The sequence below is a fragment of the Callithrix jacchus genome, chromosome 14 (assembly GCF_049354715.1).
Source record: "Callithrix jacchus isolate 240 chromosome 14, calJac240_pri, whole genome shotgun sequence".
Taxonomy (NCBI): domain Eukaryota; kingdom Metazoa; phylum Chordata; class Mammalia; order Primates; family Cebidae; genus Callithrix; species Callithrix jacchus.
In genome coordinates, this window is record NC_133515.1 from 72137709 (window position 1) to 72161384 (window position 23676).

Here is a 23676-nt window from a genome sequence, read left to right on the forward strand (position 1 = left end):
GTTTGAGGCTGCAATTAGCCATGACTGCACTATTGCACTTCAACCAGGGTGACAGAGCAAGACCCTATCTCACAAAACAAAAATAAAGCAAAATTTTATTTACAAAAACAAGCAGTAGGTCAGATTTGTCCTGAGACTATTTTTTGTTGATCCCTGACTATGTTGACTCCAAAGTCAACATAAAGCCAAATGAAAACAATTATCTGGGTTACTTGGTAAAAACTAGTTATATATATATTATTTATTACATGGTAGCAGCACTTTGAAGTATAAGAAAGCTGGTATGCTTGCTTTTCAAATCTAAGACACATGAGTTGCAACAGTATTATATTTGAGAAGTGGCTCTTTCATAAATGTGTCATACAAAACATATAATTTAAAAGGAATTAGAAACCACTCTGCAGAAGGGCTAAATAAAAATTACAGACTATATAAATTACATGCTTTTCTTTTTGAGATGGAGTCTTGCTCTGTCACCAGACTAGAGTGCCGTGCCATGTGACTTCAGCTCACTATAACTTCCGCCACCCGGATTCAAGCGATTCTCCTGTCTCAGTCTCCCAAATAGCTGGGATTATAGGCACTCACCACCACACCCAGCTAATTTTTTTGTATTTTTAGTAGAGGTGGGGTTTCACCATGTTAGCCAGGATGGTCTCAATCTCCTGACCTCATGATCTGCCCGCCTCAGCCTCCCAAAGTACTGGAATTGCAGGCATGAGCCACCATGCCCAGCCTGTTCTTAAAATTAAGCCAGAGTTATCTGCCTTGAGGTAAAAGATCAATATGAAAGATCACAACTCATTGTCTATGAGGCCTCCTATATGTATATAAAAGCACGTATTACATAAAATATCAAAATTCAGGAAACAAAAAGCTAGTTATGAAACAACTGTACTTAGGTTGAAGAGTGAGAAAAGGCTTGAAGCAGCATGTAGAATCCTGTAATAAATTTCATTTAATCCTAAAAGAATCTAGGATAGAATAATATACACATGGTGCTCAATAAACCAATTCTTCTTAAACAAATGAATGAGAAAACTCTGAAAAATCAACGAAAGGATAGAGTAACTTATTTATTTATTTATTTATTTTTCTTTTATAATTTTTTTGCAGAGGTGAGGTCCCCCAAAGTGTTGGGATTATGAGCATGAGCTACCACACCCAGCTTCATTTAAAAAAAGCAATGGGGAAAAAAATTGCCATTCATTTTGATATGACAATAATTTCTGAATTCAAAGGATAATAATGATAGAATACTAGACACACAAAACAATGAAAACTTCTCCATTATTTATCACACATTTATCAAGTATGGTTCTAATTACCATTAGAACCAAGAAAACAATGTAAAATCCTCAACCAAATAAACAACAAACCTCCAAAGAGCAGTATGCATTACCCAAACAAAATCTGTAGTTTGAAAAGTTGCTAACTTTCTGATACACATTTGCTTCAAATAATATAGCATTTTAGAGGTTAGTTTTCTGACACTTTCCCTGCAGCTTTGATTTGATTAAAGTATAGTGCATGGCAGTCTTCCTCTAGCCTTTAGGTTAGTCTATTTGAGATTTCTCTCACTGGCTCCTTTTCCTTGTAGTAGTATAATAGTAAGTCTCATGCTTTGTAGAAGAAGAAAGATACACAAAAGTTCAAATTTTGCTTAAATTGAACAAAATGACATTCTGCAATGATAAAATTAAGACCATAAGAAATATTTTACAAGATTTCATTTACTTACTAAGTTGGGATATATACTTGTTTCAGTTTACTCTCAGCTTCTGCTGCTTTTAGACGTTTCTAATTAAAAAGATGAATAAAACATTTTACATGTAATGCCTAATTATTACTACTTCATTTTCTTGAAATTTCACAAGAAAATATGTATTAAAGTGTAATTTAAAAATTAGAATTTTAAGACAAGCTTTTCTTTCATATGCATGTCCTTAAACAGCAATAACATGAAGAAAAGTCACTAGATTCTGCGGTACAAAACTTTAAGTATTAATACCATTTTAGCCATAGGTTTTAAAAATGAAGCAATGAGTAACTCCATTTTCCATTCCTCTATGAGTGAATAAACAGGACCTTTAAAGTAACCATTTTTACTTCTCTCTCTCTCTCTCTCTCTCTCTCTCTCTCTCTCTCTCTCTCTCTCTCTCTCTCCCCCCCCTCCCTCTCCCTCTCTCGCTCTGCTTTTAGAAAAATATTCAGAGATTATTTGTTTCCAAAGTCCAGGCAAGAGGAGTGATTGTAGCTATTCTTAGTAGAATTAAATAAGCATTTATTCTCAACTGTTGGGAGATTCACAGTAAACTTTAAACCTCAGCTAAATTCATATATTTTAGTGGAACCAATTAGGAGCCATATGTAGAGAAAGGAATGGGAAGGAAATTATGTAATCAAATCCAGACACTGACCAAGATGATAATGAAGGCAAATAGAGAAGTAAAATAACATATGGTTAATGTCCAAAAATAAGACAAACCAGAATTTAAGGCTATCTTCTATTTTCCCAATGAAGAGAAAATAGAAATACTTAGGGGAACAACTTGAAACTTTTAGAACAGGGTTGACATTTTTTAAAAGAATATTATCTACTTCCCAACCATCCTTGATATCATCAGCTCCATCTTTAGAGGCTCTGTGTGATTTTAATAACACAGGTTTCCAGACTACATCACCCTGATCTACACCTAAGTTGTTTACTTTTCGAATTATACTAATATTGACACTGAACATTTTTCAACAAGCCATGGGTATCTATTCACTATTCATGACCTCAACAATACACCATGGTACTTTTGCTTTCTTTTCAGTTTTTATTTATTTTAGAGACAGGGTTTTGTTATGTTGCTCAAGCTGGATATGAACTCCTGGGCTGAAGCAATCCTCCTGCCTTGGCCTCCCAAAATGCTGGGAATACAGGTGCATACCACCACACCCAGCTCACTATCATATTTTAAAAAGTGATTCTTAAAATTTTTTTATAGCATCTAACACTTGCCACTGTATAACCTACATATATAGGAAAAATAATGTCTGTGTTAAATATATTTGCCTCTTCATCAGTTCTGATACATATCTATACAAATGTAACACAAGTATTGGCTAAAATCATTTTGGGAAAATGTACTTTTCCCCAGAGGTAATATTACCTGCATTGAGGAGATCTGAAAAGGACTCAAAAATTAAATTATTCCATTTTTTAAAATAATTTAAGAAAAAGCTTATGTACCACACCAAAACACCATACTAATAAGATTACTACAGTTAAGGCCACTGATTTCGGGGAAATATCCACACAAATGCCATGTAAAGAGGTTTCAGAAGAACTTTAAAAACATATCAAATTATATGGTTGATGACATTGGTCTAAATTTTCAATTCTTCATAAAAATAATTTGTTCAAGAGGTTTGCGTTTGCATCACATCTTTGGTAATTCCCATGAACTACAAAGCGATGAAGTACCATTCAAATCCAAGGAAAATAATGCCTCTCTAGCGGTATTTCTCAAAAATATTTATCATAATTCATGCTGAAGTCAAGGAAATATGATTAAAATCCTAAATAATATCCTAAAGACATAAAATCATGTAGTAAGTAAAGTAGTGTGGAAAAAGGTAAACAAAACAAATTTAAAATTAGTACATGATAAAAAATATTAAAATATAAACGAAGTCAGTATAATGCAACCATATTGGTAGCAATATGAAAAAAATTACCTGTTGCACATATCTGTCAGTAGTTTTCCACATGTAGTAATATTCAATGATGCTAGTCAATGATTTCCAAGGAAGCTGAAAAAAAAAATCAATATATCATCTGTGTTAACATATAATAAAATGAGATGAAAATAAGCTATTATAGAAAGTGCTTTCCTTAAAAACTTTTTTCTTGAGACAGACTGTCACTCTGCTGCCTGGGCTGGAAAGCAGTGGCACAATCTCGGCTCACAGCAACCTCCGCTTCCTGGGTTCAAGCAATTCTTCTGACCTCAGCCTCCCAAGTAGCTGGGATTAGAGGCACATGCCACAATGCCTGGTTAATTTTTTTCTATTTTTAGTAGAGACAAGGTGTTGGCCAGGCTGGTCTCGAATTCTTGACCTCAGGTGATCCACCCACCTCAGCCTCCCAAAGTGCTGGGATGTGAGCCACTGTGACCAGCCCTGGTAACATTTCATTATTTACTTGGGAAAGTTCTTGAGCTACAGGTGGGGCTGCAGTGCTATTTTAGAAACTGTATTTAAATAGCTTTAGCCTGAATTAGGGATCACCCTGAATCTGTAAAAAACACTGTGATATTGGGCTTGGGGCCCAAGTCCCTTAAAAAGCCTTTTCAAGCAGGATGGACACAAGCCCAGACGGTGAGAACTACAATAAATACCTAACTCTTCAATGCTCAGACACTTACAAACATCTACAAGCATCAAGATTACCCAGGAAAACATGACCTTACCAAACAAACTAAATGAGTCAGGAGGAACCCATCCTGGAGAAACAGAGACATGTGACCTTTCAGACAGAGAATTTAAAATAGCTGGTAGGGCACAGTAGCTCACGCCTGTAATCCCAGTAGTTTGGGAGGCCACAGTGGGAGGATCACGTGAGGCCAGGAGTTAAAGACCAGTCTGGCCAATGTGGTGAAACCCTGTCTCTACTAAAAGTATTTTAAAAAATGAGCCGGACATAGTGGTGTATGTCTGTAACTGCAACTACTTGGGAGGCTGAGGCATGAGAACTGCTTGAACCTAGGACGTGGAGGTTGTAGTGAGCAAAGATCACACCACTGCATTCCAGCCTCGGCAACAGAACAAGACTCTGTCTCCAAAAAACATATATACACACACACACACACACACACACACACACACACACACATATATATATGCACACACACACACATATATGTATATATATATTTCAAAATAGCTGTGAGGACATTCAAAGAAATTCAAGATAAAAGAGAGAAGGAATTCACAATTCTGTCAGAAAAATTTAACAAAGAGGTTGAAATAAAAAGAAGCAGAAATTCTAGAGTTGAAAATGCAATTAACATGCTGAAAAAATGCATCAGAGTCACCCAATAGTGGAACTAATCAAGCAGAAGAAAGAATTATTAAACCTGAAGACAGGCTATTTGAAAATAGCCAGTCAGAGGAGGAAAAAAAGCAAAGAATAAGAACAATGAAGCACGCCTACATGATGTAGAAAATAGCCTTGAAAGAGCAAATCTAAGAGTTACTGGCCTTAAAGGGGAGGTAGAGAAAGAGGGGCGGGAAGATTATTCAAAGGGATGATATCAGAGGACTTCCCAAACCTGGAGAAAGATATCAGCATCAATATTCAGGAAGGTTATAATCAAACTTCCAAAGGTCAAAGATAAAGGAGGACCCCAAAAGCAACAAGAAAGCAGAAACGAATAACCTATAATGGAGCTCCAACACTGCTGGCAGCAGACTTCTCAATGGAAACCTTACCAGCCCGGAGAGAGTGACATGACATATTTAAAGTGCTGAAGGAAAAACGTTTACCCAAGAATAGTATACCCAGTGGAAATATCCTTCAAACATGATGGAGAAATAAAGACCTCCTGACAAACAAAGCTGGAAGATTTCATCAACAATACACCAGTCCAATAAGAAATGCTAAAGGGAGTTCTTTAATCAGATAAAAAGGATGTTGGTGAGCAAGACAAAATCATCTGACGGTACAAAACCCACTGGTAATACAAAGTACACAGAAAAACACATCGAGTATTACAACACTGTAATTGTGGTATGTAAACTACACTTGTCTTAAGCAGAAAGCCTAAATGATGAGCGAATCAAAAGTAACTACAACAACTTCCCAAAACGTAGTACAGTAAGACATAGAGAATCAACAAAAAGTTAAAAAAAGGAATGAAGTTAAAATGCAGTTTGCTTATTATTAGGTTTTGGTGTGTGTGTGTGCATGCACACGTGGGTGTGTATGTGTGTGTCTGAGATGTTCCATGAGATGATTATTACATACTGCATGCCTGTATCAAAACATTTCATAGGCCAGGCACAGTGGCTCACACCTGAAATCCTACCACTTTGGGAGTGCCGAGGCAGGAGGATCACGAGGTCAGGAGACTGAGACCATCCTGGCCAACGTGATGAAACCCTGTCTCTACTACAAATGAAACATTAGCTGGGCATGGTGGCATGCACCTATAGTCCCAGCTACTCGGGGAGCTGAGGCAGGAAAATCGCTTGAACCCAGGAGGCGGAGGTTGCTGTGAACCAAGATCATGCCACTGCACTCCAGCCTGGCAACAGAGAGAGATTCCATTTTGGAAAAAAAAAAAAAAAGTTTCAGCCGGGCGCAGTGGCTCACGCCTGTAATCCTAGCACTTTGGGAGGCCGAGACAGGGGGATCACGAGGTCAATAGATTGAGACCATCCTGGTCAACGTGGTGAAACCCTGTCTCTACTAAAAATACAAAAATTAGCTGGGCATGGTGGTGCATGCCTGTAGTCCCAGCTAGTTGGGAGGCTGAGGCAGGAGAATTGCTTGAACCCAGGAGGTGGAGGTTGCGGTGAGCCGAGATCGCACCATTGCACTACAGCCTGGGTAACAAGAGCGAAACTCCGTCTCAAAAAAAAAAAAAAAAAAAGTTTCATATACCCCATAATTATATATACCTATGAACCAACAAAAGCTAAAAATAAAAATTATTTTAAAAAGAAAAGGCTAAGAATTATCCAAAATTAATGGGAAAAAAATAGCTCTAGGACACTCAGATAATTACAAATAGAATAATTACAAAGAAAAACACATTTGGACAAACAAAACAAAAAAAAGAAAAACAAAAACACATTTGGGCACATTGTGGAAGTAAAAATGGCAAAAACCAAAAGTAGACAGAAATCTTGAAGACAAAGCAAAAGAAACATCACATCACAAGAACTTCTCATCAGAAATTAGGTGCATCAGATAGAGAGACATCTTTACAGTACTGAATAAGAAAAAGAAAAAAGTGAATTGCATAAAAAAAGAAATATGTTTTAAGTAACAGCAGAATTTTTCAAGCAAAGCTGAATTCATTATTGCACTGCCATTAAGTGCTTATATTTGAAGAACTGTTTCAAATAAATGATGTAAACTTCAATCTTTTTGTTTAATTGAGATGGGGTAACGCTATGTTGCCCAGGCTGGAGTGCAATAGATTCATAGGCATGATCATAGCATACTGCAGGCTCAAAATCCCAGGCTCAAGTGATCCTCCTGCTTTGTGCTTTCCAAACTCCCAAGTAGCTGGGACTACAGGGTGTGTTACCACATCTGTAGCCTTAAGCTTCAATCATAAGATACTAGGAAAAGAAAAAGCAATTAAGTCCAAAGCAACGTAAAGGCAAGAAGTAATAAAGACATGAGCAGAAATCAATGAAACAAAAAATAGAGAAAAGTCAATCAAACCAACAGCTGGGTTTTTGTTTGTTTGTTTGTTTGTTTGTTTTTTGCAAAGTTCAATGACACTGATAAACTGCTAGCCAGACTGATAAAGAAAAAAGAAAAAAGACACAAATTACCAGTATCAGGAATGAGAGAGTAGATGTAACTACAGATCCATGCTACAAACCATAAAAGGATAACATAAGAATATTCTAAACTCCTATTATAAACATCTTATAATAATAAACTAGACAACTTAAGATAAAAGGGGCAAATCCTCTGAAAGGCAAACTACCAAACTCACTCAAGAAGAAAGAGGTAACAATAAAAGACCCATGTCTACTAAATAAAATGACTTCATAGTTTTAAAATCTTCCAAAAAGAGATGACTTCTTCACTGGTGAACTCAACCAAACATTTAAGGACTAAGTCTACACAAACAGTTGCAGAAAACAGAAAAGAGAATACTTCCCAACTCATTCTAAGTAGACATCATTAGCCTGAAATAAAACCAAAGATATTACAAGGAACTAAAAGGTCTATATTAATTATTAATATAGATTCAAAACATGTTACACACAATAAATGTACATTAAGTCTTAGTTTGTCAATTTAAAAAGATAAATTTCAAAAACACAGATGCAAACATCCTTAACAAAATATTGGAAAATCAAATTCTGCACTACTTTAAAACAAACCTCATAACCAAGTGGAAGTGATAAGCCAGGTACACTCGTTGTTTTCAACAATCATAAATTTATCAGTGTCATTCACCACATCAAAAGACAAAAAGATAAACATCCTATAATCACAACTGATGCATAAAACACATCTTACAAAATTCAACATCATTCATGATTTTTTAAAAAACTCTCAGAAAATTAGAGAGGAATTTGCTTGTCATCAAAAGACGCATACAAAAACAAAACAAATCACAGCTGATCTCACATGTAATAGTAAAAAAATGAATTAATTTCCCCTAGGATAAAGAACAAGAAAAGAATGTTGCTCTTATCACTTCTTTTGAACACTGTATTAGAGATGCTAGCCAATGCAACAGGCAAATAAGTAACTAAAATAAATGAAAGGCATATAGATGGGAAATAAAAACCAAAACTGCCCTTTATGTGCAGGCAGCATGATTGTCTATATAGAAAGTCCCAAAGAATCTACCAAAAAAACAACTGTAACTATTGCAAGAGATTCACAAGGCTGTAGAATACAAGATGAATGTATAAAAGCTGCAGATTAGGAGAGAATGTGACAAAAAAAAAAAAAACCTGAATTCAAAATACATAACAAACTCTCAAAGTCAACAAATAGAAAAGGCCAACTTTTAAAATAAGCAGAAGATTTTGAAAAATATTTCACATCAAGGACATACGTTGGGCAATGAAACACATGAAAAGATGGTTATCATTAATCTTTAGGGAAAATGCAAATTAAAACCAAAATGAAATGCTACTACAAACTTATTATAATGGTGTTTTAAAAAATGACAATAATGTGTGTAATCCCAGCAACTTGGGAGGTCAAGGCAGGAGGATCACTTGAGCCCAAGAGTTCAAGATGAGCCTGGGCAGCATGGTGAAACCACATCTATACAAAAAATAATATATTTTTTTAAAAAGTTAGCTAGACATGGTGGCACACACATGCCTGCAGTCCCAGTTATGAGCAAGGCTGAGGCCAAGACGATCACTTGGACCTAGGAGTTTGAGGCTGCAGTGAACTATGATCATGCCATACCTGTCTTTGTGGTCCTTTTTCTCTAACTGAATCCTGACTGGTAAATGAACTGTTTTTCAAAGTGGCTGTATCCATTTGCATTTGAACTAGCAAAATATGACAGCAAAGTTGGAGCTTATAAGGATGGGAAAACTTGTCAGTGGTGACTGGCTTTGACCCTGATGGTATGCATGTTCTGCAGAAACTAAGGCTTTCTTCATGGTGCTAAACACACAAACACACACCTTGTCCTGGAGTCAGAGAAGATGAAGGAGGATCCTAGGGAAGATAGAGCAACTGCAGTCCCAACATTGCCTCATGCCAACAAGGTGGGTCAGCAGATAAATGAGAACACATATGAGCTACAAAAATGTCTGATGCTTCATTTCTGCTCTCCAAATCCTGCACTAGAATTTCTCACGGCCCACCCTAAAGGGCAACATACTGGGAAGGGAATTCTGGAAAATGTGGTTCAGTCTGGCTACACTGATATGTTATAAAGCTAACAGAGGCAGTTTTCGTATAAAGTTAAACACACAGTTATCATGTAAGACCCAGCAACCCCACGGCTAGTATTTCCCAAGAAAAACAAAACCTTATGTTCACTAAAACTAGCATGCAAAATGTTTACAGCAACTTTATCCATAATCAACAAAAATCAGAAACAATTCAAACACCCTTCAACAGGTGAATGAATAAACTGTGTACATTCACACAGGGAACAGTAATACTAAGCCATGAAAATGAACTACTGATACATGCCGCAACACTGATGAATACCGGATGCATTATGTTAAGTAAAAGAAACCAAAATTAAAAGGTTACATACTACTAAATGATTCTACTTAACACAGTGTTCAGAAAAAGGCAAAACTATAGGGATGGAGAATAAATCCGTGGATGCCAGGGTTAGAGTTAGGGTAGAGGTTGATAATAAAAGGGGAGACTTGACAGGAGAAGTGATGAACTATATTGTGTCTTGACTGTGGTGATGAGTTTTGTTTGTTTGTGGAGACAGTCTTACTCTGTCCACCCAGGCTGGAACACAGTGACGCAATCTCGGCTCACTGCAATCTCCGCCTCACGGGTTCAAACAATTCTCATGCTTCAGCCTCCCAAGCAGCCCGGAGTACAGGCACGTACTACCAGGCCAGACTGATTTTTGTATGTTTTTGTAGAGATTGGGTTTCGCCATGTTGGCCAGGCTGGTCTTAAACTCCTGGTCTCAAGTGATCTGCCCACCTCAGCCTCCCCAAGTGCTTGGATTACAGGTGTGAGCCACCATGCCTAGCCCCCCACCTGTTTTTATTTTTTTAGATGAAGTCTCGCTCCATCACTGAGGCTGGAGTGCAGTGGCGTGATCTCAGCTCACTGCAAACTTCACCTCCTGGATTCAAGCAATTCTCCTGCCTCAGCCTCTGAAGTAGCTGGCATTACAGGCCTGCATTACCACACCCAGCTAATTGTTCTGTATTTTTAGTAGAGACAGGGTTTCACCATGTTGGCCAGGCTGGTCTCAAACTTCTAACCTCAAGTGATCCACCCACCTTGGCCTCCCAAAGTGCTGGGGATTACAGGCACGAGCTACTGTACCCAGCCTGGTTTTGTTTTGTTTTTTAAGAAACAGGGTCTCACTATGTTGCCCAGGCTGCCCTTGAACTCCTGGGCTCAAGCGATCCTCCTTCCTCAGACTCCCAAAGTGCGGAGATTTTCAGGCATGAGCCACCACGACCAGCCTATAGTGATGGTTATGCGAGTATGCATTTATAAAACTTCACAGAACTTTAACTGTAAAAAACTGTAAAGGAGTGAATTTTATTGTGTATACATTTTGAAATAAGTTAAATTAAGCTTCAGGACTAAAGCTATCACTAAACACTAAATATAAAAATACCTATACCTGAATATGTACCTTCTATGCAATTTGTTCTTAAATGTACAAACACAAAAATATAGTCATTCACTTGCGAAAACTAAGAGAGTGGAAGCAGAAAATAATCAATTATTACTTTTGGGTAGTGGTATGAAACCACTTTTAAAAACTCACCATTATGACACAGTTGCTCAGTGCTTAGGTAAAGCTCTAGTATTTAAGCAAAGGAAGCCCAGGAGACTTTTTGTTGCATATACCACCTGACAATTTCTAAAAGGACACTTCTTAAAACTTCATGTCATAAGAAATACAGTGCCCCAACAACATCATGTACCTGTGATGGCATTACAGGAAATAACATTATATGCATTTTATTTCCTACGAGGTTTATATATTACTTTTATAAGTATGGAAGGAAAGAGGGGATAAGAAGTTTAAAAACACCAATGACCACAAAAAAACCCAAAACCTTTTGAGCAGTTAACACTCTGACATTCTATCCTGTTTACTTTAAGGCTTCTCAATACAGGCAGCCAATTCCAGTCTCCAAAATGCAACAAATTTAATATGGACAGGCCCTTCAACAATCATGACGTAGTGGGCAGTCAGCATGGTTAAAATCCACATTTTCCAGACTCCCTTTCATCTAAGATTCTGGATATAATTTAGGTTGCACCATGGATGCACTGGCAAGAGAGATGAATTTGGTATTAAATGCACCCTGCTGGTGGGTTCAAGGGAGAGACAGCACGTTGAAGCCACAGGTAGAGTGGCAGCTTCCTAATTCAGCAGTTAGGTTTCTAATCACAGCAGGGATGGCAGTATCCTGAGCTGGACTGTTCTGAAGTGTGGCTTTCAAAATCACAATCTTGGAGGCCCAACCTAATGTCTGTTTCTTCATCTTCCCTAATATTTAATGTTTCAATAAGCTTTCTATTCAAACAAGCTATGGTAAAACAAAAGAAAAACTAATGTATATCATGCTACAAATCTGTAATTTTGTTAAATCATGAAGGTAACAAAAAACTACCTAACAGTATTACTGTTATTTTCATACAGTTAATTTTATCTGATACCAATACCAGCCTCTACATCTAAGTATACTGCACTAACCTATGGTTCACAGAGTTATCTTCTAGTCCTGTGTTAAGTGCCCAGGAGTGCTGTAAGTTGCACACCTCAGTGTTTACCTTGCTGTCTGCTCTTTTCTCTCTTTACGTATTAGAAATCCAGCTAAAATGCCAGTTAACTTCATCAAGCCTCTCCCACTCTGGCACAATTAATCCTTTTTAATATTCCTATATACTTGTTCATGTACTGACAGAAATAATTATATTGTATTTGGGTGTATATTTCAATCTCTTGATTTTAACTATGAACTAATTCCCTGAAGTAAAGACCACATTAAATTTTTGTTGCAGGCCTAGTGCGTTTTTGCAGGCCTGGCATGTTACAGGGACTCAGTAAACATCACTAGAATGAGGTATTACATTCAGTGTAGGGAAAAGCATTTTCATTTTAGTGTTTCTCGCCTTCTACTCCTTTATCAGATCCGCAGGTATTTTATTGTCAGGTATTTTATCTTTTTTAAATTTGTATTAAACCTCACAGTGTAGATTTGATTCATTAGGTTGTATTCTTTGCAATTTCTATGTAGTTGTAGCTCTATTACATTAATAACTGTTATATTAATAACACTGCACTATTATGTTATTCTGACCATCTGAGGCTAAATACCAATGCATTTTAAATTCTCAGCTGTACATCCTGAGAATGTAAATCATTTAAATCATGGCATGTAACAATTTGGGTATGAGTGAAGTTTTGCCAGAAAAACAAATTATCAGTGACACTAACAGTTTTAATTACTGTTTGGGATTTAATTTATCAACCCCTATTGGTAAGTAATAATTTTGTGTCAATTCTGTAAAGATTCACCACATAAAAGGCAGGCTAAAATATGTAACAGTCCATAAAGACTATTTTCATACTTTAAAATAAAGGATGATTTCATAGAAAGCTATTTATGAAAATCTCAAATGGAAATTCCACCATTTCAAAGAACTTGTAAGCTTAACTAAAGACGGTCTGTCCATAAATACAAAGATAAAACAAAGTACATTTTACTATAGTACGTACATTTACCCCACTGCATGGGGTAAATAAGTGAGGTGATGAATGCGTTAACTGTGGTAAGCATTTCACAATGTATATCAAGTCATCATATTGTATACCTTGAAAATACATATTTTCTATTTGTCAATTATACCTCAGTAAAGCTAATAGAAAAAAATTTTAGGGGTCCAAAGTGGCTCCCGCCGGAGGTCATGGTGCTCGCAAAGGCGAGGTCATCAGTTCAAGGCTAACCTCATAAGCTCAAACTGATTGGTTAAAAAAAAAAAAAAAAAAGAAAGAAAGAAAAAAATTTTAATAATAAAAAATATATGGCCAGGCACAGTGGTGCACGCCTGTAATTCCAGCATTCTGAGGGACTGAGACAGGAGGATCATGAGGTCAAGAGATCAAGACCATTCTGGCCAACATGGTGAAACCCTGTCTCTACTAAAAAATTCAAAAATTAGCTGGGGCCTTATGGCACATGCCTGTAATCCCAGTTACTCGGGAGGCTGAGGTGGAGAATTGCTTGAACCCGGGAGGTGGAGGCTGCAGTGAGCTGAGGTGGCACCACTGCACTCCAGCCTGGCTACAGAACGAGGCTCCATCTCAAATATATATATATGTTTTAAAATATCTGTATGTGTGTGTGTGCGTGTATAAACCAAACCTACAAACCTATTACACACACACACACACACACACACACACACACCATACCCTGTATCAAGGGTCCCCAACCCCCGGCCACAGACCCACTAGGAACTGGGCTGCACAGCAGGAGGTGAGTGGACAAGCGAAGGAAGCTTCATCTGTATTTATAGCTGCTCTGCATTACACCCATTACTACCTGAGCTCTACCCTGTCAGATCAGCGGTGGCACTAGATTCCCATAGGAGCACAAACCCTATTGTGAACTGCGAATGTGAGGGATCTAGGTAGCATACTCCTATGAGAACCTAATGCTTTATGATCTGTCACTATCTCCCATCACCCCCAGATGGGACTTTCTAGTTGCAGGATAACAAGCTCAGAGCTCCCACTGATTCTCCATTATGGTGAGCCATATCATTATTTCATTATATATTACAATGTAATCATAATAGAAATAAAGTGCACAATAAACAAAATGCACTTGAATCATTCTGAAACCTCCCTCCACCCCCTATCCATGGAAAAACTGTCTTCCATGAAACTGGTACTTGGTGTCAAAAATGTTGGGGACCACTGCTCTATATCATTGAAAAGAATCAAAGATCAAAAGCCCGTAAAACAAATTCTCCTACTGTGCTTGGCAGAAGTCATTTCATTACAGGTCCAGATCAAATTCAGGCTCAACAATTAGTAAGACAACTAGAAAAATATAGAAGGCTTAAAGCAGAGCAACTCGTCTAAAAGCAGAGATCAGATTGTTTAGTGCAAATGGTGAGAAGAGCTGACCATATTTTAAACTGGAACTCAGAGAGAGGTAAACAGGATAAAATAATATTGCCAAGTTTACACCAAAAACACAGGACTTCCCGATAGTGTGGGGTTTTTGTTTTGTTTTGTTTTTGAGATGGTGTCTTGCTGTCGCCTAGGCTGCAGTACAGTGGTGTGATCTTGGCTCACTGCAAACTCCGCCCCCTGGGTTCAACTGATTCTCCTTTCTCAGCCAGAGTAGCTCCGACTACAGGCATGCACCACCATGCCCAGTGATTTTTTTATATTCTTCGTAGAGACAAGGTTCCACCATATCGGCCTGGCCGCCTCAGCCTCTCAAAGTGCTGGGATTATAGGCATGAGCCACCACGCCTGGCTTGATACAGTTACTTAATTTCTTCTCCAAATAATTATCAGTTTCGCCAGACCTGGCTGGTCTGAGTGAAGTGGTGTTTACAACGAATTGATCACAACCAGTTACAGATTTCTTTGTTCCTTCACTCCTACTGCTTCACTTGACTAGCTTTAAAAATAATAATAAAATAAAATAATTAAAAATATTTTTTAAAAAGACTGGCCTTCATTTTACTTTGAGCAGATAAAAATTACTAACTCACAAGCTTGCTAAATGAATACTGTAAGGTTTACCAGATTTCTAAAACAGACAGAATATTCCCATCTCAACATTTTATTTTACTCATAATTTTCTACTTACAAAATCTTGCCGTATATCATTGAAGTCTTTGCCATATTTTTCCAGTGCCTCTTCAAATAAGCTAGCTTCAGAGGCTGACCATTCCTCCATTTCATCTCTGCATAAAACAGGTCCTCCAAGTGGTACTAAGACACTAATGGCACTGCTCAAATCATAGCTGTGTCTATACAATGTATCCATAGCATGAAACTAAAGAAAAGAAACAAAATGAACAGAAAATATCAACCAGAAATGCAAACATGCTACATTATTTAAGAATAGAAACAATAAAATAAATGATATAATTAACAATATACTTATTTATTTTTTAACAAAATTTAAACAAATTACTAAAAATTATTTAGGATATCATTTATTGCTTTAGAAAATGTTGACTTGTACCCTTATTCTGGGGGAGGGGAGCACAGGATCTCCCTCTATTTCCAGGCTAGTGTACAGCAGCAGCCTCAACCTTCCCGGCTGAAGCAATCCTCCTGCCTCAGCCTCCTGGGTAACTAGGACAACAAGCATGTGCACTGGTACAATCTCGGCTAAATGAGAGAGGCCAGGCTGGTCTCTCTCATTTCCCTCTATTCCCAGGCAAGAGTGTAGTAGCAACCTCAGCCTTCTGGGCTCAAGCAATCCTCCTGCCTCAGCCTCCTGAGTAACTAGGACCACAGCCATGTGCCACTATGCCTGGCTAATTTTTTTATTTTATGTAGATACGGGGTCTCACTATGTTGCCGAGGCTGATCTCAAACTCCTGGGCTCAAATGATTCTCCCACTTCAGCCTCCCAAAGTGCTAGGGTTATGTCTTTTTTATTTTTGTTTATTTATTTATTTGAGATAGGCTCTTGCTCTGTTACCCAGGCTGCAGTGCGGTGGCATAATCATAGCTCACTGTAACCCTGAAAGTCTATCCGGACATGGTGGCTCATGCCTGTAATCCGAGCATTTTGAGAAGCCGAGGTGGGAGGACCACTTGAGCCCCAGAGTTTGACACCAATGTGGGCAACATAGTGAGACAATGTCTCTACAAAAATACACAAAAAACTAGCTGGGCCTGGTTGTGCAAACCTGTAGTCCCAACTACTTGGGAGGCTGGCTAGGAGGACTGCTTGAGCCTAGGAGGTTGAGGCTACAGTGATCTATGGCTGTGCCATTGCACTCCAGCCTGGGCAACAGAGTGAGACCCTATCTCAAAAAATAAAAATAAAAATAATAGGGGGTGGGGAGTTGGGGAGAGATAGCATGGGGAGAAACGCCAGATATAGGTGATGGGGAGGAAGGCAGCAAATCACACTACCATGTGTATACCTATGCAACAATCTTGCACCTTCTTCACATATACCCCAAAACCTAAAATGCAATAAAAAAATGTAAAAAAAAAAAAATTAAAATAATAAAAATATCAAAGTCACTTCAGCTACTGGGCAAGGTACAGCACAGCCATCCTTAACCAGGGGAAAATATACAGATTATGTATAGGAGAGTGAGAAAAATATCTTCTTAGGTCAGGGTAAGGAGTCATGTATAAAGGTGGAAAGAAAATAATGGGGCAGAGTACAATGTTTAAGACAAAATTATAAACATGCTGCACAGAAAAAGCAAAACAAAACAAAATTACATATTCATGTTAATATGGTAACTTGATTGAGATTTTAGAAGACAAAGAATAAATGGCCAAACTTGCTTGCAACAGCAAGGCCATTATGGGTTTCTCATATATTTCGAGGGAGAGTGAGTTGAAGCACAATTTGAAAGAAAAAAAGATAGATTAGAACACATAATCACTGTAAGGTTGAACTCTTTCTTGGGCTCGAGGTTACTTTTGCAAAAAGTTACTTAGTAGACATCTAGCTTACTTAAAAAGCATTTTCTGGCCAGACACAGTGGCTCACACCTATAATTCCAACACTTTGGGAGGCCAAGGTGGGCAGAATGCTGGAGCCTAGGACTTCAAGACCAGCCTGGGCAACACAGTGAAACCCTGTCTCTACCAAAACAAACAAACAAACAAACAAAAAAACCAACAAACCAGGCATGGTGGCACATTGCCTGTAATCCTAGCTATTAAGGAGTCTGAGATGAGACAATTCACTTGAGCCCAGGGGGAGGCAGAGGCTGAGATCATGCCACTGAACTCCAGCCTGAGCAACAGAGTGATGCCCTGCTTTTTTTTTTTTTTTTTTTTTTTGAGACAGAGTTTTGCTATTGTTGCCCAGGCTGAAGTCCAGTGGTGCAATCTTGGCTCACTGCAACCTCTGCCTCCCAGGTTCAAGCAATTCTCCTGCCTCAGCCTCTTGAGTAGCTAGAATTACAGGCATCTGCCAAACGCTGGGCTAATTTTCTATATTTTTAGTAGAGACAGGGTTTCATCATGTTGGCCAGGCTGGTCTCAAACTCCAGACGTCATGTGATCCACCTGCCATGGCCTCCCAAAGTGCTGGGATTACAGGCATGAGCCACAGCATTCAGACCCCCCCCCCTTTTTTTTAAAGGTATTTTCCTCCAATCTGAACAATAAATAACTAAGTTCCAAAACTTCAAGTTTTGAGAAATTATTTGATTTTATTTTCCTACTGGAAAGAAAGTCATTTATAGCATGTACATACATGTAATTGTATGTGTAACAGGAAAACTGAAAAACAGCATGATCAGCTGGTTAGCACACAGGTACTACAGAGATTTGGTTGGCAAAGTTATCTCATTCTTGCCCAGGTGAAAACTAGTTCTGTTTTTCTCCCCACCTCTCGACCCCACCCAGACTTTCTACCACATGAACTTCAAGTCTTGCACCTTTTACACAAAGTAATATCTCCTATTTATTAAAAAAAAACAGAAATGAGGATAGCACCACTTCTATGCAACAATAGAACTCTTTCTTTTTTAAGGGAGGTACAAAAGGGTCTATTTCCTTCCAGCCAACAGAAATCTTAAAAATTTAGCTTTTGGCATAAGTAGTGCATCTCCAAGCCCGCCACCAGTCAAGGTCTCAGGTGTCAGCTAGGCCATTACAACTGTCACTGTGGCCCATTAGAACATTGCTAACTTCAAGATCAAGCAGTTCTGGAGGTGCTTAGAGGTCCCAGGTGCTGAACAAAGGTGTTGGTAGCCTCATGAAAAGAACCAGAGAAACCTAATATTGCTTTGTTTTTTTAACACATCACTTAGGAGTTGCTACCCGTGAAAATCCAAAAATAAAACTGCTTCCCCTCGAATTGACAGGAATGAAAGATAAATATGAACCACCTCAGAAGTGTGCTGGATAGGATTCTTCTCAGTTGAAAAGACGCTAAAAAATGGTTTCTATAACTTGAATAGTTTGTATATTATATAATCTTTTCTAGCTAGATACTATAGAATTATTTTAATATGTTACATTCACCTATCATACTTTACTATTATAAACACACTTAGAATCATCTATAAATACTCAATATAAATTGTTCAGAGTCTTAAAGCAGAAGAATCCAAAGTGAAAAAAATAAACAACTAAACACAGCCATTTAATTCATCATCTTAAAAGATATTCTGCTTATTAGTCTGATGAAGAATTATGGTACTGGTTGTATTTTTGCCAATGAAGTTTAGCATGGAGGTAATCCTTGGTGTAGCTTTAAAAATGAGCACAGGTACAGCCATTCTTTAAAATGATGACGACACTATTGTTTATATTCCCTGTAGGCAGCTGGAGAGGTATGTGTGACATAAGATGCTTCTGCATGGGTTCCCATGAATCTTCTGTTCTTGCTTATACAGTGTGGAACAAATACCTCTTGTTTGCCACCACTGTGCCTTATGTAACTGTGTGTGCCAGTCAGAAATCTGACATCACGTTTTCCTTCTAGGCTATCATGCCCTATCTGATAATCTTGCCTTGCTTTGCTCTGTGCTTTAGTGAAGCCTAGCTGCACATTGGCCTTTCTGTGCTGTTTTTAATTTGTTAATGATAGCAGTTACTCCAACTGTAACTTACGTAACTTTAAACAGGATCACACTGTTCCCTGCCTTACTTAGTTGCTTAGTGAAGCACTGAACAGAGGCAATATAAAATCTGGGGTTCACATACAAGTTGGGATGAGAAGAGGAGTGAGCCATAATATCATGAAAAATTATACTTTCTAAGTACAATTACAGTGATTTTTCTCTCAAAGTATTTTTCTAGCCTCGAACTCATTTTACCTTCATTATTTCTGAGAATAAGGCAAGCATGAGGGTAAGTCGAGTGCTGAAGTTTTTGGTCAAAGACTGATATTAATACAAAGTATTTACTAACTGTAGAACCTGGGGCATCACATCAGTTAACTGCTCTGAGACTAACTTTCCTTGACTGTTACATTAGAAGAATATCCGTGCTGCCTACCTCACAAGCTTATTGTGAGGGTCAAATGAGAATGTATGTGAAAGATCTTTTCTTATTTGTTTTTTAAAATAGATTTTAAGTGATCCCTCACTATCTGCTAGGAGACTGTAGGAGAGCTCAAATATCAGCTAACATCTATTAAAGTTATCATTATTAGCAAACGTATGCATTAATATGTATGTGTGTGTATATATATATACATATACACACACACAGTGATGCCTTAACTACGATATTGATAAGGGTATAGATTATGATTTTGTTCACAGAGCTAAAGGCAATATTTTGAACATGTAGACCTATTTAGGTACAGTAATTAACTGCTTTAACAAAGGTTGACATCTCACAATTACTGGGGTCAGGCACAGTGGCTCACGCCTGTAATCCCAGCACTTTGGGAGGCTGAGGCAGGCAGATCACTTGAGGTCAGGAGTCTGACCAGCCTGGCCAACATGGTGAAACCTGTCTCTATAAAACTTAGCTAGGCATGGTGGTTACCCATAATCCCAGTTACTCCGGAGACTGAGGCAGGAAAATCGCTTGAACCCAGGAGGTGGAGGTAGCAGTGAGCAGAGATTGCGCCACCACACTCCAGCCTGGGCGACAGAGTGAGACTCTGTCAAGAAAAAAAAAATCACTGGATTTCACAAAAGAAAAATGGGAAATTTCATGATCAATTTCCTAATTATAATCACAGCAAAGGCCACTGGCCATGTGTAGTCTTTTGTTGTATGTGTCACAACCACAGTACAACGACTTCCAACTTTCAAGTGAATTTCCTCTCACTCTCCTGTAGCAGAGGTTGAAAAAAAAAAAAAACTCCCAAGAATTGATCTTAGTTCTATGGATTTTGCTCTGCAAATATCAGAATCAGCTAAATTTGGTAGCTAACCTCACTAGACTGTGAAGTTTAGCTGTAGTATATACTTTTACACACTTCTACATCAACTCTGAAAATAATATAGTAGACCCCATTATTCGTGATTTTACTTTCTAAGGTTTCAGTTACCCGTAGTCAACCACAGTCTCAAAACAGATGAATGTAGTACATTCATCTATACACACACACATAAGATATTTGTGTGTGTGAAAGAGACAGAGAGGGAGAGCACTGTATTAATCTGTTTTCATGCTGCTGATAAAGACATACCTGAGACTGGGCAATTTACAAAAGAAAGAGGTTTATTGGACTTAACAGTTCCACATGGCTGGGGAGGTCTCACAATCATGGTGGAAGGCAAAGAGGAACAAGACACATCTTACATGGATGGTGGCAGGCAAAAAGAGAGAGGTTGTGCAGGGAAACCCATTTTAAAACTATCAGAGCTGGGTGCGGTAGTTTATGCCTATAATCCCAGCACTTTGTGGAGCTGAGGCGGGCAGATTTCCTGAGCTCAGGAGTTTGAGACCACCTTGGACAACATGGCAAAATCCCGTCTCTACTAAAATGCAAAAAATTAGCCGGACACGGTGGCACATGCCTGTAATCCCAAATACTCAGGAGGCTAAGCCAAGAGAATCACTTGAACATGGGAGGCGGAGGTTGCCCAGGCTAGAGTGCAGTGGTGAGCCGACATTATACCACTGCACTCTAGTCTGGGCAACAGAGCGAGACTCCATATCAATAAAAATAAAATAAAACCAACTGATCTCATGAGAGTTATTCACTATCATGAGAACAGCACAGGAAAGATCCACCCCCACGATTCAATTATGCCCCCCCTACCGCCATCCCTCCCACAACACGTGGGCATTATGGGAGCTACAAGATGAGATTTGGTGGGGACACAGGGCCAAAACATATCAAGCACAGTCACGTATCTTTTATAATGGTACATCGTTATACCATTAACAGTAATGGTATAATTATTCTTGTTAATCTCTTACTATGCCTAATTTATAAATTAAACTTTATGTTAAGTATAGTGTAGAGGAAAAAACAGTCTGGTTCAGTGCCATCCTTGGCTTCAGGTATCTACTGAGGGTGTTGTAATATATCCCTTCATGGAAAGGAAGGACTACTGTGATTGTTTCTTAATAACTGACCTCATGAAAATGAAAAGAAAGATCAATAGCATTTAGAAACCTTTACAGTTAATAATCCCATAAACAATTATTTTTTTAAACTTTCTGAATTTACAATAAATGACAAAACTAAGAGAGCAAATGATATTCAAAAATGCTAAAATTCCTCAAAATAAAAGTAATTTCTCTCTTTTTTTTTGAGACAGGGTCTCACTCTATTGCTTAGGTTGGAGTGCAGTGGAGTGATCTCAGCTAACTGCAACCTCTGCCTCCTGGAGTCAAGTGATCCTCCCACTTCAGCCTCCCAAGTAGCTGAGATTACAGGTGCATGCCAAAATGCCCAGCTAATTTTTGTATTTTTAGTAGAGACAGGGTTTTGCCATGTTGCCCAGGCTGGCCTCAAACTCCTGAGCTCAAGCAATCCACCCGTCTTGGCTCCCAAAGTGCTGGGATTACAAGCATGAGCCACTGCACCCAGCCAAAAGAAATTTTTATAATTAACAGGTGCTCTGAAACCAGTCACAGAATTAAGCGCATTTTTTTCAGCTAATACTACACCAACCACTCAAAGCATGAATGGATTTTCAGTTTTGTGTTCATGTTAAATGAATGAAATTGCTTTTCTTACGGGTACTTTTTTAAATGATGATGGGCTGTTACCCGATTAAGGCTTCAAAGAACCAAAGTAGTATTAGTATTAGCCTTCATGAAGTGACTGTGACAAAAAATGATTATATTCGTTGTTTCAAAAGTTCTGTTCTTCAGCGTTTAGTTTGTGTTCCTCAACACGGAAGGAACCATTTGCATTCAGAGGAAGAGCTCCTGGACTGTCCCAAATCAAACGGGAAAGAATACACTGAAATTACTGCTGACCAGGAGATATGAAACCTCCAAAACCCACATTTATACCACAGACGAAAGGAAGAGTACAGTACTGGTCAGTAAGTGTAGAAAGTAAACACTCATCAGGTGTGTATACTGTGGAGTAACTAGAAAATAATTCCTTTGAAACTGATCAACTTCACAAAGGAAATCAGAGGATGACATTATGTGCCAGAAGTCCATATAAGCCTCATCTTTCCGATACACACAGAAGTTTCTTTTGAATGGACTTTATGTAGTCTAATCTTACCCTTAAGAGCTTTACAAGAATACAGTTTCTATAACAGAAGAGACAAAATCCAGTAGAGAAAATGTAGGGTAAATAAGCTAAGAAAAGATACAGTAACATGACATAGAACAAAAGACTTATCAATAACATAATAAAAATTGGAAATGCCAGAGAAATTTGAAAAAATGAACAACTAATCGATCTTGAGAGAAGGTGGAATAGTGATTACCTAACTGGAGAGGACTAGAAGAGAAGCTGTTGAGATACTAGCAATGTTCTTTATCATCTAGTGGTGATCACACGAATATATACATAGGTAAAAATGTTTAAGCTGTGTAACAAAGTGTATATATGTTACCATAAATAAAAGAATTTTGAGTCCAGGCGTGGTGGCTCACGCCTGTAATCCCTGCACATTAGGAGACCAAGGCAGGTGGATCACGAGGTCAGGGGTTCAAGACCAGCCTGGCCAACACAGTGAAACCCCAATTCAGGTAAAAATACAAAAATTGGAGGGGGGGGATAAAAAAAATGAGTTGGGTGTGGTAGCATGTGCCTGTAGTCCCAGCTACTCAGGAGGCTGAAGCAGGAGAATCACTTGAACCCAGTAGGCAGAGGTTGCAGTGAGCCAAGATTGCACCATTGCACGCCAGCCTGGGTGACAGAGCAAGACTCTGTCTCCAAAAAAAAAAAAAAACAGACAAGAAAAGAAATAGAAAAAGAATTTTGAAATTAAACATTGAAGAGCTAAAAGTTGGCCAGGTACATTGGCTCATGCATGTAATCCCAGAGCTTTTGAGAGGCCTTGGGAGGCCAAGGCAGGAGTTCAAGACCAGCCTGGGCATTAATTTTATTTTATAAAAATTTTTTAATTAGGTGGGCATGGTGTTGAGTGCCTATATTAAAAACAAACAACAA

At 38.3% G+C, this 23676-nt stretch overlaps 1 protein-coding gene across 5 annotated transcripts in view; it reads right to left on the bottom strand.

Annotated features, from left to right (window-relative positions):
* The window catches only part of MTA3 (metastasis associated 1 family member 3), a 274841-nt gene that overhangs the window by 58654 nt on the left and 192511 nt on the right, over positions 1-23676 (bottom strand). For all 5 annotated transcript variants that reach the window (XM_078349438.1, XM_078349437.1, XM_008980775.5 and 2 more), the window contains exons 9-11: positions 15277-15465; positions 3727-3801; positions 1742-1800 (exon numbers count right to left, since the gene is read on the bottom strand). In XM_078349438.1, coding sequence (XP_078205564.1) covers positions 1742-1800; positions 3727-3801; positions 15277-15465 — 323 coding nt within the window. The remainder of the gene's footprint in view (positions 1-1741; positions 1801-3726; positions 3802-15276; positions 15466-23676) is intronic.